Genomic DNA, 20,148 nt, shown 5'->3' on the forward strand with positions numbered 1-20,148 from the left:
TAATCTAAATAAGAAATGTTGGTTATTTTTAAATTTTATTGTAGGCTCGTCAGCATATAATATTATATATGTTTTATTTAACACTAAGTCATCTGCGTCACATTCCTCATTGCTGAGGGTTGTACCGCTGCTATTGTTTATGGCAGGTATGGTAGGTTTTCATACGATAATAATACGGTGGATTCCTAGATCATTCCCCATAATATGACAACAGGATTTAAGTATTACAGTGATATATAACATTTCGTTTATATCATGAAGAAATTGCTGAGCCGGTTTTGATGAGCTTCCATAGTATATGTCAAGTTTAATATGTAGTTGTGAACAAAATATATTTAAATGCAAGTATGTTGTTGGCGTTTTACCATGCTTTGCATGTATCTGAATTTATTTTAAACTAAATGATACCCGCGACATCGTCTGTGTGGGTTTAGGTTTTTTTAAATCCCGCGGGAACTCTTTGATTTCCTAGGATAAAAAGTTCAATTTCTGGGATTCAAGCTATCGCTGTACCAAATTTCATATAAATCGGCTAAACGGATGGGGCCTTTTAAGAATCCCGTGGGAACTCTTTGATTTTCCGGGATAAAAAGATGCCCTCTAGGATCAAAGCTAATTCTGTACCAAATTTCATCAAAATTAGTTAAAGTGTTGGGCTGTGAAAAGCTAGCAAACAGACACAAACACGCTTTCGCATCACACTTCACACTAATCACACTAATATTGTAAAGGCGAAAGTTTGTGTGTATGTGTGTGTGTATGTTTGTTACTCCTTCACGCAAAAACTTCTGGACGAATTTAGCTGAAATTTGGAATGGAGATAGATAATATCCTGGATTAGCACATAGGCTTTCGAAGGGGATTTCGAAAAACTTAAATCCACGCGGGCGAAGTCGCGGGCATCGGCTAGTTTAAAATATTAGTATGGATTGAATATAAAGTACAGGTACATATTATACTGTAATTATATATCCTCTAGTCTTTAGGCCTTATCTGATATTTTCAGGCACTTATTAACCATAACGTTAATACCATTAGTAATAGTCATGTATATGACTCCAAACAATGAAAAGTATCTTAAAACGTAATCATCTCTTGAATTTTAGGCACATAACTAATATAGAACTGTAAAAAAATCATAACCTATATTTCTTCGACCTTGGATTAGACTTTACATATTGCTTTTTAAATTGTCATCAAACCATTAATAAATGTCACTCCTAAATACGATTGATATTGGTAATCATTATGTATCCATCATCGTCGACCCATTCCCAGCCAGTACTGAGGATGACCTACTCAGAATGAGAAGCGGTTTGACCATATCAAATTTCCACCACCACCAGCTGGCCAAGTATGGATACTGTATGTCTGTGAAGTAGACTGTACATCACATAACATTTTGGACAGGCACGCAGGTTTCGTCACGATGCTCTCCTTCATCATTAAATCAAGTGATATTTAATTGCTTACAACACATATAACTCCGAAAATTGAAAGGGCGTGCCCGTAATCGAACCCCAAACCCCGCGAATCGGAGGCTAACGCCTAACGGCCGAATTTATCAATCTATCTGTAATCTGTCGATAAGTTACTTAGCAATGTCGTTATTCGTCAAAAGTCTTTATGACAAATAACAGCGTTGCTAAGTGACTTATCGACAAGTCAAAGATAGATTGAGTATTAATTTTGGCAGTAAGTAAGCTATCGCCGCTTATACTATGCATTATGAAACACCTGTTTTGACCCCTATCGAGAAATTGACATAAAACCAAAAGAGAAAGAATGTTTTTAAATCGCGTTTGTGATGCCGGATTCCAACCTATTACAAACAAATATACGCGTCAACAAAAAATTCCAAAAAAGCAAACAAGTGAATATTTACATGGAAAAATTTGGTTTTTAGGTCAAAATCGCCAAGAAACGGCCACTGAGGCGCTGAGTAAGTCCTCACAGACCCAAATGTCAGCGACAAAACGAAACCGCCTAATGAAAAAGAACGCAATAATCGTTCTGGAATCTTCTACCGTGGTACCATTCAAATGGCATCGCCACAACTACTTATGCTTCTTCTGTCATCGGACTTTCAAAACCCTAACACCATTGAAAGAACATACCACCAACGAACACAAAACGTCCAGTGTAAAATCTGCGGTGTCATACCTTAAAAGAGATGAAAAAGTTAAAATTGACGTTTCAAAGGTTAACTGTCGAATTTGTGACCAAAATTTCGAAAATATTAATACACTTGTAGACCATCTTAAAACTAATCATGAAGTAATCTTCAATGAAGATAGTGATTTCGGTATCGTACCGTACATACTAAGCGATAACGGACACCAATGTGCGTTATGTGGAAAGAGTTTCGAATACTTCATTAAACTAAATCAACATATGAACGAACATTACGGGAACTATGTTTGTGAGTTGTGTGGTAAATCGTTTTTGAGTCAAGATAGATTGCGTTGTCATACCCTTAGCCACGGTTCCGGATTTCATTGTAAGCTTTGTCCTGAAATTTTTGATTCCCTAACTCAGAAATCCAACCATGAGTTAGCAGTACATAATAAAAAAAGATTAATAAAATGCTTCTTCTGTCCGGAACTATTCCAAAATTATGTTCTACGTAAAAAACATCACAATCTAATTCACAATGTTGAAACTGATGTCTCCAATTGCCCAGTTTGCAATAAGCCTTTTCATATAAAAAGTAAAATGTGGGCTCATATGAAAGAAGTGCATGTCAGAGAAAAGAATTTCTCTTGCTCTTTATGCGATCAGAAGTTTTTCTCGAAAACTCAGGTACAAAAACACATGATAAAACATGTAGGGGAGAAAATTCACCAATGCGAAGTTTGTAAAAAGTCGTACGCACGAAAGCAAACTTTGAAGGATCATATGCGTATACATAGTAATGATAGGCGATTCACATGCTCGATTTGTAGTCAGGGATTTGTGCAGAATAACAGTTTGCAGTTGCATATGAGGGTACACCACCCAGATTCTGTTAATCAACAGTAATTTTATAAAACCACTAGCGGATGCCCGCGACTTCGTCCGCGTGGATGTAGGTTTTTAAAGATCCCGTGGGAACTGTTTGATTTCCCGGGATAAAAAGTTGCTTATGTCAATTACAGGGATGCAAACTACCTCAGTACCAAATTTCATACAAATCGGATGGGTCTTTAGGAATCCCGTGGGAACTCTTTGATTTTCCGGGATAAAAAGTAGCCTATGTCCGTCCTCGGGATATAAGCTAACCCTGTACCTTTCATCAGAATCGGTTGAACTGTTGGGCCGTGAAAAGATAGCAGACAGACAGACAGACACACACACTTTCGCATTTATAATATTAGTATGGATGTCTATTTAACGGTTTTTAGGCCTAAATCTTTGAATATAATATTTTTATATTTGCGCTAACAGTGTATTTAAATAAAATGTTTGCAATTATACTAGTAAAACCGAACTGAATATTTAACCATTGTATTTATAGGTATAGTAGTTCATTAGTTAGACCTAGATCCTAGATTTAAGCATGACTTTAAATGTACCCTAAACAATGTGCAATGTAATGCCAAATATTTTTTATTAGATCCTTTTTTATTTTTCCGTATTCAAAATTCGACTTTACGAGGGTACATTTACAGTTGAAAATATCTTTTCAGATGTAAAACCTCGGAAACGCAAAGCCAGCGAATCGTCGTCCATGCGTAGAAGGAAAAACCTACAGTTGCTATTCAATAACACAACGATTATACCATTCAAATGGCGAGGCAGATATTTATGCTTCTATTGCAGCAAAGATATATCGGAGTATAACGAACTAAAGAAACATACTAAATCGCACGGCGACTGTTCAACTATGGATCATTCTCTCAAAGTCCTCAAAGGTGGACAGAATATGGAAATCAAAATAGATATATCCGAAATTAATTGCGAAATTTGCAGCGAAGAATTTCCTAGTTTTGATAATATAATCAATCATTTATTAATCAAACACAAATTGGAATACGACAGAGATGTCGAAATGGCTTTGGAGGAATACAAATTAGTTGATCTAAGTTGTTTAATCTGTGAAGAAAAATTCACGTATTTCGGTTATTTAGTTTCCCATGTAAACAGTAACCATCCGAAAAACTGTCTTATTTGCGACAAATGTAATCAAAAGTTTAATAAGAAAAGGGATTTGTTTTCGCACATGAAAAATTATCATAGAGAAGGGGGATACATATGCGATATATGTCCTCAGAGTTTCAGTTCGCTAAACATACTGAGAAAACATAGGACTAACAGACATATGACTAGATGCAGCATTTGTTTTTTACGACTACCCTCGGCTGTGTTAAAGCAAAAGCACATGGCTATAGAACATCCGGACGACGGCTCCTTGCAATGCGATATTTGTTACAAGGACTTTCACACCAAACAGGGTCTAAAAATGCATTCACGTAAATGCAAAGGAGACATTTTCGAAATCGGTGTAAAGAAAGAAGAGTATGATATGGATTTGGATAACAATTATGAGGGTACTAAAAAACCGAGCGTCAAACAAATTCGAGAGAATATTGTCACAGTCATAAACATGTCGACAGCCATACCGTTTAACTTCTACAAGAATAAATTCAACTGTTTCTATTGCTCTCAAGATTTTGGTGATTCAGATTCAATGAGAGAACATACTTTAATCGAACATCCAGTGTGTGACGTTAAAGAAAAGTGCATCAGAAAATGCAGGGAATCGGTTGCATGCGTAAAAATCGATATTTCGTCATTAGCTTGCAAGATCTGTTTCGAATCGATGAGTGATTTAGACAAACTTCTGGATCATCTTATTGTAAAACATCAGGCGAATTATGACAAGTCGATAACCACATGTTTGCAGCCATACAAATTGATAAAAGACCATATGGCATGTCCGAATTGCCCCAACGAAGTTTTTCGATTTTTCGGAACTCTGCTGAAACACATGAACAATGAGCATACAAATAATAATATCATCTGTGTGTATTGCGGGCAGACTTTTAGACGCGATCAAAATTTAAGAGTTCACATATGGAGACATCATAGGGACGGGAGATTCAAATGTTCCATTTGTAATGCCGAATGCAATATACCCTCAAGATTGTATATGCATATGGCCAAAGCTCATGGTGTCAAAGCGGCTAAATGTCCGAAATGTCCGGAGAGTTTTGCTACCCAATATCTACGTCAGAAACATTTGATTGACGCACACGATTCAGGACATAAATGTAGTTATTGTGGAAAGTTGTTTACAAGGAACTCGTTCATGAGGGATCATATTAGACGGACTCATTTGAAGGAGAAGAATGTTGAGTGTTCAATTTGTTGCATGAAGTTCTTTAACAATATACTCTTGCGTCGTCATATGGTCAAACATAGTGGGGAGAAGAATTTTCACTGTGAAATGTGTGGGGAAAGGTTTTATTGGCGCAAGAGTTTGCGTACCCATATAGCCAGACATAATAAGCAAATAAGTCCTATGTAATCGTAAATGTATGCTATGTTAAGATGTGTTGATTTTATGTTTTACTAGAAGACGCCCGCGACTTCGTCCGCGTGGATTTAGGTGTTTAAAGATCCCGTGGGAAATGTTTGATTTCCTGGGATAAAATGCCTATGTCAATTACAGGGACGCAAGCTATCTCGGTATCTTTCCAACAAATCAGTTGAGCGGATGGGTCTTTAGGAATCCCGTGGGAACTCTTTGATTTTCCGAGATAAAAAGTAGCTGATGTCCGTCCCCGGGATATAAGCTAACCAAATTTCGTCAGAATCGGTTAAACTGTTGGGCCGTGAAAAGGTAGCAGACAGACAGACAGACAAATAGACAGACAGATTTTCGTATTTATAATATTAGTATGGATTCTGCTTGTATTGTAATAGTATTATTAAGTACCAAAGATTATATTTATATAAATCGCACATTGAAAACAAAACTGACCCAATACAAAATCTCAATTTTTAATATGGCCATTTATAGAATTGCGTTTAGCATTTAAATCGCCAATAGTGTCATCTAGCGATAAAGTTGAAAACTAAAACTCGCTTCATCTTATACTTGCTTCAAATATTATAGTGAAATTGTTTTTCCGTCGCTTGGTATTTTTTAATATTGTACTACATTTATATTCATGAACTTAGAATTTCTCCTCTTTCATTTGACGTCCCACTCGATACAATAACAAAAAAAATTGTCACTTTTTTTTACCCACTTTTTTTGATGTAACATCCGATAGGTCAGTTTTTTTTTTGTATAAAATGTAGCGTATGTCACCCGGACCTTTACAATGAATCAATTGACACCTCATTCATCAAAATCGGCCCAGTAGTTTAGGCACTATGGTGGAACACACAGAATCTGAACACAAACATACATACATAGACTGCTAAAATCATAACCCCTCCTTTTGGCTTTGCCGCAGTCGGGTAAAAAGTATAGAAGTTACTGAGACAAGGATTTTTATAACAGACATGTTTTTTGATGCAGAATTACAGCTGCTGTAGTAACTAACCTTTGGATAGGGCTTTTTTAAAAACAGTTTTATTTTAATCATCACGAAGGAACCAAAATCATATACAATAATCATAGTAGTTTTAAGTTATTTTAAAACTAGGCATTTCCTGAAAAATACATTCCGCTGAATTAAATTCAATCTTTTAAATAGTCCCAATAAGTAAATATGTTATTCTTTGAATGTCGATATAATTCTTTACTATTAATTGGTTCTTGCACCATTTTTGTAGAATGGTTTTTTAGAGTTGTCCCATTTGTACAAATTTTTAATCGGAGCATACAGTATAGAAATTTGTTTTCAGATTGTAAAATCCAATCCGTCTCACCCGGACTTACGGCGAGGCAGCGTCAAAATCTTCAAAAGTTCTTTACCAACACAAGTGTTATACCCTTCCAATGCAATAACGGATTGTCTTGCTTCTTCTGTGCCAAACACATTTCTCAACACGACGATTTGAAAAAGCATACAAAGTCTCACGACTCTTCTACTATTACTAAGTTTTTCTCCGATTTCAATTTTCAAATCATTAATGTTGATGTTTCCGAAGTAAATTGTGATATCTGCGATTTAATTTTCGAAGAATTTGGTAGTCTTATTGACCATGTAACTATCACCCATCATCTGAAAGACGTAACTACTTATGTCGATATTAGAAAGTTTAGATTGATAGATATACGGTGTTTAGAATGTGATAAGCGATTTGTAAATTATTCAGTTCTAGAACGGCATATACATGAAATGCATACCAATAGCAATAACGGTTTTCATTCAACTCGAAATGATAAAGTTACTAAAAAATTTAATTCCAAATCAAATGAAAATAATTCTAATGATAAAAAGATGTACAGTCTAGATTGTCCAAAATGCTTCAAAGTACTGACTACTAAGTTAGGTTATCAGTTGCATTTAAATAAGTGTGGTCCTAAAAAAGAACCCACGGTAGTTTCAGAAAGGAATACTACGCCACTTAAAGTGCGACAGAATATTGCCTCTATCATTAGCATGTCTACAGCGATACCTTTTAAATTTTTCAAAAATCAGTTCCGTTGCTTCTATTGTTCCAAAGATTACGCGGATTTTGATGTATTAAAAGACCACACTGTAACCGATCACTCGAACTTTAACGACGAATCTAAAGTCATGAAAAAGATTAAAGGTAAAGAGGTGACAGTCAAAATTGACGTACTGAATCTCACGTGTAAATTATGTTTTGAAAATCTCGTAGACTTAAGCGATCTTATCAACCATTTAACTTCTAATCATGGAGCTGAGTATGATAAGTCTATAGAATGTCTCCAACCTTTTAGAATTGTGAAGGATAATATACAGTGTCCTCTATGCCCAGATGCCGTTTTTAGATACTTTAAAAAGCTTCTCGAGCATATGAACGAAATTCATTCGGATAACAACATAGTTTGTGCCCATTGCGGTCTTACATTTAGAGGACATCCCAATTACCGAGCTCATATGTCGCGTTACCATAGAACTCGGGCGTGCAAATGCCCCGACTGTAATATGGAGTTTTGGAACTTGGAAAAGTTGGCACGACACCGTGCATACGTACATGGAACTAAGAAGTTCAAGTGCCCACAATGTGTTGAGAAATTCATCACAAATTATATGATGAGGAGACATCAAATAGTTGCCCACGGCTTTGGACACAAATGTCCATATTGCAATAAACTATTCACGAGGAATTCCCATATGAAGAACCACGTGAGAAGATTGCATTTGAAGGAGAAGAACGTTGAATGCAACGTTTGTAAGGAAAAGTTCTTTGACCGAGCCCTCTTAAATGTACATATGGTTAAGCATATAGGCGAAAGGAATTATCATTGCGATGTATGTGGTAAAAAGTTCCTGTGGAAGAAGAATTTGAGAGGACATATGGCATCGCACGAACGAAATAGTTGAGATAAATACAGTAATTTTGAATTTAGAACGTCTCCTCGGTTTTAGAAATATGTAAAAGTACCCTCAATGATATTTAAAGTATTAAGTTGTCTTCAAACTACGGAAATATGATATAATATATAAATATCGCTCACTCATAATATTATTACATCTAACAGTGTGAACAGTGACATTTAAAAGTAGGGTGAGCGATATTTATATATTTTATAATATTCCGTAGGTTGAAATCAACTTGAGTGACATAAGAAAATATTTAATTTATATTTAAGGAAGTAAAATCATTAAGGGTACATTTTACATTGAAAAAAACTTTATTTTCAGGTTTAAACTGCACTTCAAAAACGCTAAGTCCTAATACGCTGAGGCGGAGGAATCTACTGATACTATTCAACAATACTTCAATAATTCCTTTCAAATGCCGCGGAAAATGTAGATGCTTTTATTGCGGGGACGAAATACCTATTTACGATGAACTAAGAAAACATACGAAATCCCACGGACCATGTTCGGAAAGAGATCGCTCCATAAAGCTAGTGAAAACAGATGACGCAGAAGTTAAAATAGATGTATCGGATGTAACCTGTGAAATATGTAATGAGCCATTTACAAATTTAGATGAAATCGTAACACATTTGAAAACTAAACACAAACTTCCCTATGATAGGAATGTTAAGCTACTTATAATGACGTACAGACTAATCGATTTGCAATGTTTATTGTGTGAGAAAAAATTCAATCAAGTCAGTGAGCTAGTGATTCACGTAAATTGTGAACACCCCAGTCAAAGTCTAGATTGTAATGTATGCCATCAGAAATTTGTTAGAAAAGGGTATCTAGACGCTCATATGAGAGTGAAACATAAAAGCGATCACAAATGTCTGAAATGCCCAAAGATTTTCTCCTCACATACAGAATATCAAGAACACAAAATCAAAGCGCACGTTGCAGTTTGCAATATTTGCTTCACACGGTTTTCTACACAAAAGAAGAGGTTAAAACATATGAAAAATGAGCATATGGGGGATGCTTTAAAATGTGGGTTCTGTCTTAAATCCATGAGCACTCAACTAGGGTTCCTTAGACACGCTGCTAAATGTACGAATAAAGAAATCGATGATTTTACCAACGAAACATTAGTTATCGATGACGATGATAAAAAGCCAGCAGTAATACAAATTAGGAACAACATAGCGTGCATACTAAACATGTCAACGGCTATACCGTTCAAGTATTTCATGAGTAGATTCAGATGTTTCTACTGCCCAAAAGATTTCACAGATTGTCTACAACTTCGGGAGCATACTGTTATTGAACACCCGATTTGCGATACCAATTTCAAATGTATGAGACTACGCAACAGACAAGAAGGCTGCGTTAAAATTGATACATCTGTCTTATCTTGTAAAGTGTGCTACGAAAATATGCCAAACCTAGAAACATTAATAGAACATCTTATATCAGACCATAAAGCAGAATACGATAAAAGTATAGATAGTAATATACAACCTTACAAACTTGTCAAAGATAACTATCCTTGTCCAATTTGCGGCGACGTGTACACTCATTTCAGTACATTGTTGAAACATGTCGGACAAATTCATACTGATAATAAAAACATTTGTATGCACTGTGGAAAATCGTTTAGGAATTTACCAAACTTGCGTGTTCACATATCTAACCATCATAAAACGACGGGTAGCTATAAATGTGATACATGCCGTTTGGAATTCTCGTCAAATAAGTATTTACAGACGCATTTGGGAAGGGCGCACGGGCTGAAAGTTTTTAACTGCCCGGAATGTAGGGAAAAGTTTTCGTCGAACTACGCGATGCAAAGGCATATGATCAATTTGCATAGTTCCGGTCATAAATGCGTTTACTGCAACAAGTTGTTCACGTCCAATTGCTTTATGATCGACCACGTTAAAAGGACGCACTTGAAGGAGAAGAATGTCGAATGTCAGATCTGTTACGAGAGATTTTTCGATTCTCAACGTTTGAAAACGCACATGGTCAAACATAATGGAGAAAGGAATTTCCATTGCGATGTTTGTGGCAAGAAATTTCTGTGGAAGAAAAATTTGAGGGGCCACATGTCCTTGCACATTAGGAGTTCTAACCAAGATGTGCCAATCTAACTGTTCTAACATGCTAAGATGAAGCTAAATATTAAAACGTTTTGTAAGAAATGTACCCTCCAAGAAACTTAATATGTGAGACGGCTTACATTATGCTCCAGGAATATTTTGGGCGGTCGAAGAAGTCAAAACTTTTAACCCTGAATCGATGCCAAGTTTTACTAAAGTTCCTCCAATGTACAGATTGAGAATTTTTATAAGGTCCCAAAATCCGATATGAATTGATTAAACCAAATTTTGGATACATTTGAAACATGGGAACTTTTCTTTACAGATGTACAATGTAACAGACCAGCCGAGAAATGTAGCGCCAATAAGCTAAGGAGATCAAATCTTCAGATACTGTTCAACAATACATCCATAATTCCATTTAAATGGCGCGGAAAATACGTATGCTTTTACTGTGGAGAAGATGTTAAAGAATACGATGTATTGAGGCAACATACCAGAGACCATGGCCCATGTTTTGCTGACAATCGTGCTCTTAGACTAGTAAAAGCAGCAGATGCTGAAGTCAAAATTGATGTATCAGAAATAAATTGCAATCTATGCTTTGTAGATTTACCCAATTTCGACGATACAATTGATCATTTGATGATAAAACACAACCTAGCATACAACAAAGATGTTAAGTTACCAATAGCACCGTATAGATTGTCGGATTTAAATTGTCTTTTGTGTGATCAGAAATTTAACTACCTAAGCAAATTAGTTTCGCATGTAAATATGGATCATCCAAATGAGTGTCTTGTCTGCATTGAATGTAAACAGAAGTTCAATAAGAAGAGAGACCTCGATGCCCATGTTCGAACTAAACACAGAAATATCTATACGTGTAGGAAGTGTTCAATATCTTTTTCTACAAACTCTGAACTTTTGAGCCACAAAAGCAATTCTCATCCTTTTCTTTGCAACATTTGCTTCAAACCTTTTATGTCACTCACAAAACGTTTACAACATATAAAAACAAGTCATACAGATGCGGTTCTCAAATGTGGTTTTTGTTCAAAATCTTGTAACTCGAAAGCTTTTCTGGAACATTCTGCCAAATGCAACGTTGGTTTCAAAGGTTCAAACGAAATAGTTGTACCTGACGATGATAAAAAGCCATCTGTGAAACAAATTAGGAATAACATAGCGTGTATTTTGAACATGTCAACAGTTGTACCGTTCAAGTATTATATGTGTAGGTTTAGATGTTTCTACTGCCCCAAAGACTTCAACGAATGCGACGATCTTAAACAGCACACTGTAATCGAGCACCCTCTTTGCGACACTAAACTGAAATCCATGAAACTTCGCAACAGGCATGAGGGTGGCATCAAAGTGGATATATCATCGCTATCATGTAAAATATGCTTTGAAAATTTACAAGACTTGGACACTTTGGTAGATCACCTGATTTGTGAACATAGAATAAATTATGACAAGTCTGTATCAATCAATCTGCTACCATACAAACTAGCTAAAGATAATTTTGCGTGTCCATATTGCGGGGAAGTTTATAGGTATTTCAGGACATTGTTAAATCACGTAGGCAAGAGGCACACGGATAATAAAAACATATGCGTTCACTGCGGTTTAGCGTTTAGGAATTTGCCTAATTTGAGAGCGCATATTGCTCGTCGTCACAAAGTTGCTAACTTCAAATGTGACTTGTGTGATTTGCAATTTACATCCAATAACTATTTGCAAACTCACTTAGGTCGCATTCATGGGAATAAAATTGTACAATGTTCCGAATGTAGAGAGAAGTTCACTTCGGTGTACGAGATGCAGAGGCATAAAATCGACGCGCACAGTACAGGACATAAATGCACGTATTGCCACAAACTGTTTACGAGAAACTCGTTCATGGTCAATCATATACGACGGACGCATTTGAAAGAGAAGAATGTCCAGTGCTCGGTTTGCCAAGAAAAATTCTTCGACGCCCAACACTTGAAAGCGCACATGGTCAAACATTATGGAGAACGGAATTTCCACTGTGATGTGTGTGGGAAAAAGTTTTTGTGGAAGAAAAATTTGAAGGGCCACATGAGGTCCCATGTTAAAAATAATCATTATCCAACATAAAGTTTCAAATATAGAGAGCTAGTGATATACGCTAAGCACATATTCGAGTTTTCTTTAGGGGTGACTTTAAAACTTTGCTAGCGCGATAGAGTTCCGTGCAGCGACATCTAGTTTGTGATGCGGAAGTTACTGAGTTATGATGTAATGGTTGTCATCAGGGGTCAAAAGAGGCGAGGTCAGATTTGATGAGGTGGAATCTATTAATAAATAAGAATTACGCTTGCAAGAGCTCTATGTAATTTTTCTAAAGGAGGATTCTGAAGCGAGAAAAATTTCTTTACAGATGAAGGCCCGTACGAGTACTGCACATCTGTGCGGAGACGGAAAAATTTGCAAACTCTGTTCAACAACACCACGATATTGCCTTTCAAATGGCGCTCAAAGTACCAGTGCTTTTATTGCGGCATGACTTACTCCGAATACCCTGAGTTTAGGAAACATACGAAATCCCACGGTCTGTGCAGCACGAGCGATAACTCTTTAAAACGCATCAAGGGAAATCATATAGAGTTAAAAATCGATATATCGAAAATCGACTGCGAAGTTTGTTACGAACCGTTCACAAATTTCGACGAAATAATCGACCATTTGATAGGCAAACACGGTTTGGAATACGATAAAACTGTAGACACACCATTCCAGGAATACAGACTGGCCGACGGCAGATGCAATTTATGCGATCAACAATTCACATATTTCGGGAATCTAATAACGCACACTAACATTGCACACCCGAAAAATAACTTCATTTGCGACAATTGTGGGTTAAAATTCAACAAGAAGAGAGACTTGGCTGCTCATTTAAGGAATTACCATAGAGACGGAGGGTATCGTTGCGAGGAGTGCTCAGAGGTCTTCCCTACCAGTTCGCTTTTGACTGGACATAAAAATAATTTCCATTTTCGAAGATGCAAACTATGTAACGCTCGCTTTCCGTCCTATACGTTATTACAGAAGCATAAAGAACGCGACCACCCAGACGATAGCAGTCAAAACCCCTGCCCCTACTGTCCAAAACAATGCAAAAGTACAGCAAGCTTGAAACAACATCTCAGAAACTGCAAGATGAAAAATGTTAAAGCCACCATTCCGGCGTTCCCAGAAGAAACCGTGCAACCGAAGAAGAAAAGGGACATAATGCAGATCAGAAAGAACATACAATGCATTTTGAATATGTCGACGGCTATACCCTTTCGATTTTTCTCGAGATTCTCCTGCTTCCATTGCTCGAAGAACTTCGTTGAATTCGACGAACTAAAATCCCATGTGGTGGCAGAACACCCTGTTTGCGATTTGAAAGATAAAAGCATGAAGAAATGCAAAGGGGAAAGAATAACCGTCAAAATTGACATTTCCACGTTATCCTGCAAAGTTTGCTACGAGCGTTTAGATAATTTGGATGATTTAATAGATCATTTGATTACCAAACACAACGCGTCGTACGACAAATCTATAACGGAGTGTTTTGATGCGTTCAAAATAATCAAAGACAACATACCTTGCAACATATGCTCGGACGTTTTCCGATACTTCAGCAGTCTTTTGCGACATATAAACTCTGAGCATAGCAACAATAATAAGATATGCGATTACTGTGGACGCAGTTTTAAAAACGTTGCTAATTTGAACGTGCATATTACCTACGCACATACGGGAGCTTGCGAATGTGAAGTTTGCGGTGCGAAGTATAAAAACCAGTGGTGTTTAGGACGGCATAAAGCAAAGAGTCACAACGCTAAAGATTTCCAATGCACTAAATGCGATGAGCGTTTCCAATCTCAGTACCACAAACAAAAACACATGATCAAAGCGCACGAAATTGGACACAAGTGTACGTATTGTGGAAAAATGTTCACAAGGAACTCCTTCATGAAAGACCATATAAGACGGACTCATTTGAAGGAAAAAAATGTTCCATGTTCCGTTTGCAATGAAAAATTCTTCGATAATTATCTGCTAAGGCTGCATATGGTTAAGCATAAAGGCGAGAGGAATTTTAGCTGTGAAGTCTGTGGGAAGGCTTTCCTGAGACGGAGTAATTTGAATTCGCATAAGGAGATGCATAAGAAGTATGGGCATGTTTGAAAATTAAAGAGGAATTCCTACCAATTACCGTCCGGGTATTTTTAAAACAAGAGTGACTAGGCATCTGCTAGCTAATCACTCTCCATCAGGTGTAATTGTGTGTGGCCTATACTGAAAAAAGTAAGTAAGTAAGTAATAGATACAAGGTTCTGATATTGAATTATGTGAAATGATTTTTGACGTCATATTGGGGCACCTAGGTTTGTGATAAATAACTGTCACAATCTTATTGCCATTTGCCTAATTAAAATTTTAAATCAGATAGTCGATTGAATACTGATGGCAAATATATACTTCATCATGATCAACACGTCGCCGGCCCACTACTGAACACCGGTCTGCTCTCAGAATTAGAAGAGCTTAGACCATAGTCCGCCATTATGGCCAAGTGCGGTTTGGCAGATTTCACACAAATTTCCGTATTTTAAGAGCCCGATTTTGGCGTCTAGTCTCTTAAATGGACACTCAATTCTCTCAACAGGCATTTAAATGTTTTATTGACTGATAGATTTAATTTTTTATATCAAAAACTGTTTATCTTAACATCTAAGTTTGTAAATAAGCAATACTAATTTTATTATTTAAGCAGTAATTATTATAATAAAATTGTGTTATTTTAAATAGATCTATGAGTAAATTAATTTATGAAATGTACCTATTTAGAATAATGATATGATACTTACTGCAAAACATGTGTATGGCAAACTTTACCCAGATTTAATCTAGCCGTTGTAACTGTCTTAACAGGGCTCTCTCCGTCACTTACTCCATACAATCGTAGTTCCAATTTCATTTGAATATTAAGCGACCAAAGTCCATGAAATTTTGCAGGACATATTCTAGAAACTAATATCTGTGCCTGTGGTGTTTTAGATTTTTCTAAAAATATGTAGTTTTAAAATTACAGGGGCTCTAAGATTTCTATGTGAATTTTTAAGACCGCGTAACTTTGAAACCGAATATTTTAACAGAAATCTGGAAAACCACAGGCATAGATATTAGATTCTAGAATATGTCTGCAAAATTTCATGGACTTTGGTTGCTTAATATTCAAATGCAATTGGAACTACGTTTGTATGAAGCGAGTGACGGAGAGACCCCTCTTAAGAGTAAAGTGGCCGAATTCGTCAACCTATGTTTAACACTTCAGTGCACGTTAAAAATTCAGCGAATGAAATAGTCGACGAATTCGGCCAACCGATCTAATGTAAATGCGCCTTAATCTCAGTCTAACTCCACCACAATATCTGCAGCCCAGTATAAGATACATGTACGGCCTATGGTATTTTAAAAAAAAAAGAATATTAGCCATGCTAATCATGACTAATACTCCCCTTTCCCCTCCAATTAAGCGTAAAGCTTGTGCCAGGAGTGGGTACGATAATAGTGCAACGGGTGGGGCTTGAACCGTCGACCTTTCGGAATTCAGTCCGCTCCTCAACCGTTGAGCTATCGAGGCTTTTACACTTGCCAGTTAATTTTTTTTGTCCATACAAATGACTTTTTTGTAATAATTGTAAAATGTAATCATTTTAAGCATAAAGATACCTATAAATAAAAACATATTTAAAGAACTACTTTATTTTTCATTTACTAATTTTCCCAATACTACATAGTAGTGATGTATTCATACATAGTAGATTCGCATTCGCGAATATCCGCATATTTTTCAATATTCGCATTCGCATTCGCAAAAATTATGCTAATATTTAGCGAATGTTTTTAATAATCAAAAAGGAAATTATTATATGCATGCATATAAAATATAATATATAAAATAATACAATAGATAAATAACACTTAGATATTTTTATTAAATCATACTTCTACATTCTAAATTAAAGTCTCATTTATGAAAAAAGAACTTCAGAGATCGGATCAAATCTATCTATCAATTCTACATTTCTATGACTAAATTCATTCAATTAACCAATATCGGCTCGGCTATGTTCAATTTAAACATGGCGGACACGAAACGTCAAACCTGTCAAACATTTTACGCGCGCTTTTTTTTGAAATTTTAAAATATTCTCATTCGCATTCGCATTCGCGAATGTTAAAGATAAATATTCGCATTCGCGAATGTGAAAAATCGAACATTCATTACATCACTACTACATAGATATACTTAACCTATACTGAGCAAAATTAGCAGTACTAATTAGTAGTACCTAAGCCTGCTTTTTAATTCCAAAAATCTTGTTTAAATTAGTAGTTCTCACCAAAATATATCATTTAAAACTAAATTTTATAATAGTATGGATACCAACATTAATATTAAGGTGCAAGAGACGGTGGGTTCCCAAGAAATTAAAATTTAATTTGGTGTCTAGCAATTTGTAAACTAATACGACAATGTAGGCTTATGGTATTCTAATTGCGCCAATGGCAGTATCAACTCCATGTGTTTATCTAAAAATCTTTACTTGAAAGGGTCCAGTTTAAGAAATTAGCTCTACCATCGACTAATTTGTGAGTAACTCACGTCAAACTCATTATTTTGACTAATTCTTAAAGTGAACACTTGCAAGTAAAGATTTTTATGTAAACCTGTGAAGATACTGCCATTGTCGAAATTAGAATACCATAAGCCGTCTTTGTCGTATTAGTTTACAAATTGTGAAAAACCAAATTAAATTTTAACTTCGCGGGCAGGCCCGTCACAAACGTTTCCGTTTCGTAGAGCGTTGTCTCTGTCGTTGAGACCGACAAAACGTCGCATAGGTATGAGTGACAGAGACAACGCTCTACAAAGCAGAAATCTCATTCTAAAGGTCGATGTACGATATTTCTTGCCGGCTACTGTATTTACCCAATTTCAATAATGCCTATTGTAGTAAGGATATTCCAAATTATATTATCATATAGAATCATGAATTGGAAGACAATAACAATACCGAAGAATTTACTGGCAGGTGATTTACAAGAAGAAAAAGGATAGATAGATAGATAGAAAACTTTATTGCACTCAAAACATGAAACAGTCAAGACATAACAAAGAAACTAAAAACAATTGTATCCAAAGGCGGGCCTTATTGCTCAGAGCAATCTCAACCAGGCAACCCTTTGGTGAAGGGAGAAACTAGTTTAATTTATTTTGGAAGGAATTTTCGAATATTGTAAAAAGGACATCTGAAAACCTTAAACCATAACACTAACCCATATAACATATGAAGCAGAAAAATCAAATGAATCGATTTAGTAAAAGCTAAATTTCTTTGCAGGTGCGAAATTATACACTAAGGAGGACAAATGTAAGAAAACAGAGATGGTACGTAAACTGTTAGTGAAACGACGAAACGTTGAGTACGTCTTGGAATACAGTAATGTAACCCCCTTCATGTGGTACAAGGGGAAGTATAGGTGCTTCTATTGCGCGGAGCCTATGAAAGACCCCGTCACTTTGAGGGAGCATACGACCTTGATGCACCAAAACTCCAATCTGGAGCTGGTCGTTTTTGACAGAACGAAAAACAACAGGAACAGAGACGCGGCTGTCAAAATCGACGTGACAGACATATGCTGTAAACTTTGCCCTCAAGCTGTAAACAGCTTAGAACAGCTAATCAACCATTTGATAATAGCTCACGACGCTGAATACGACGTCAGCGTTCCGAACTGTCTGCTCCCCTTCAAACTCAATAAAGACCAACCCTCTTGCCCCATTTGCAATATAAATTTCGTTTTCTTCGAGTACCTTCTACGTCATGCGAATAAACACCATTTGGCTCATGATTACATATGTGACGTGTGTGGCACCAGTTTCCAGGGCGAGAATCATTTGAAAATGCACAACAGATACTATCATAGGGAAGGGGGTTATACCTGTGATCATTGTGGCATTAATTTGGCCACGCTATCCAAGAAAACGCTGCACGAAAAGAATGTTCACATGATGAATTTATCCACGTGTCCTCATTGCCCGGAAACTTTTAAAAGCCCGTATTTCAAAAAGCTTCATTTGGCAAACGTGCATGGAGTTGAGGAGTTAAAAATCAAATGCCCGTATTGCCCTAAAGTTTACCCACAAGAGAGTATCATGTCTCGTCATATGAGAAGGGTGCATTTGAGAGAGAAGAATGTGGAATGCCAGATTTGTGGCGACAAATTCTTCAGCCCGTACGATGTTAAACTACACATGTTGAAACATAATGGGGATAAGAAATTCGTTTGCTCCGTTTGTGGAAAAAAGTTCTCGAAGAAAAGCAATTTGAATTCTCATTCCTTGACTCATACGGGACAGAAGAAGTATATTTGCACGGTTTGTGGGAAGGAGTTCGCTCATCGGCCAAATCTGAGGATACATTTCAAATCTTGTCATCCTCAATATGTCACTGAGCGAGTTGTTAGTGTTCTTGACGATATAGATGATGGGGAGTTGGTAGAAATAACTAAATTAGAATTGGACAGGGAACTTGAACCGGCAGAGGAAACTGTTTAAATAGGTACTAGTAGAATTTGGCAAAGGATAATTTCTGTTTCTACGCCTGTAATGTATGTATGAAGTCGAGCGAGCATAATAAAAGAAACTAGAAATCCAAGTGTGAAGCTCGCCCGACTTCATACATACATTACACGTGTAGAAACAAAAATTATTTTTTACTTTTTAGTGTTTGTGGTTTTTGAAGTCGATTTTATTTTTCTTTTGAATTTTTTTTTATTTCACAATTCTTAGTTGCCCCACTGTACTATAATATGCTATGCCCAGTTAAAAAACTGTTTACTAAGCTACTACACTGATCGCGAGCAATTTACTGTTATCCATTGAGGAGTTCTGTTCTGCATCTCCGAAGATATTCATCAGATCTTCGCCTTTAAATGGGACCAACTGCAAACCCTTTCAAACGAAAAAAATAATTCCAAATCGGTCCAGGCGTCTTAGAGTAATCCGGTAACATATATAAAAAAAATTAAAAAAAGATTCCGACGAATTGAGAACCTCCTTTTCGAAGTCGGTTAAAAATAGTTGTAAACTATGGGAAACTGAACACAGAATAAATAGTTTGAGCCGAGCAAGCAGATTCTTACAATGGAATTACCTATAAATCTAAAAATTGAGTTGTGATTATAGAAAGGATTTGCACTATGCTATTGAGACACAACTTTATTGACAAGGATTTACGTTGAAGAAATTTTACGTTGGAGATGTCTATGAATTTTTTTTTCTTTAATTTTTTTAAATTAATTACGTGATTTAAAATACCACGCATGAATTGAAAATTTAGACTGCAAACTCGTTTGTTATATGACAGAATATAAATAGATAGATAGAAGTCTTTATTGCACACAAAAAAATGTAAAGGAAGAAAACAGAAAAAACAATTGTGTGCAAAGGCGGCCTTATTGCTTAGAGTAATCTCTACCAGGCAACCTTTGCTGAAAGGAGAAGTTAGTGT

General features: G+C 36.2%; 1 protein-coding gene across 2 annotated transcripts in view; it reads left to right on the top strand.

The window, feature by feature from the left end:
- The window catches only part of LOC123878747 (zinc finger protein 208-like), a 36,171-nt gene that overhangs the window by 6,256 nt on the left and 9,767 nt on the right, over window positions 1–20,148 (top strand). Inside the window, exons 5-7 of one of the 2 annotated variants that reach the window (XM_045926049.1) lie at window positions 10,866–12,597; window positions 12,931–14,702; window positions 17,977–19,219. The exons of the other annotated variant lie outside the window; for it this stretch is intronic. Coding sequence (XP_045782005.1) covers window positions 10,866–12,597; window positions 12,931–14,702; window positions 17,977–19,193 — 4,721 coding nt within the window. The 3' untranslated portion in view covers window positions 19,194–19,219. Of the gene's footprint in view, window positions 1–10,865; window positions 12,598–12,930; window positions 14,703–17,976; window positions 19,220–20,148 lie in introns of those variants that run through there. 2 annotated transcript variants of the gene reach the window in all.

Source organism: Maniola jurtina, chromosome 26 (assembly GCF_905333055.1).
Source record: "Maniola jurtina chromosome 26, ilManJurt1.1, whole genome shotgun sequence".
Classification (NCBI taxonomy): Eukaryota; Metazoa; Arthropoda; class Insecta; order Lepidoptera; family Nymphalidae; genus Maniola; species Maniola jurtina.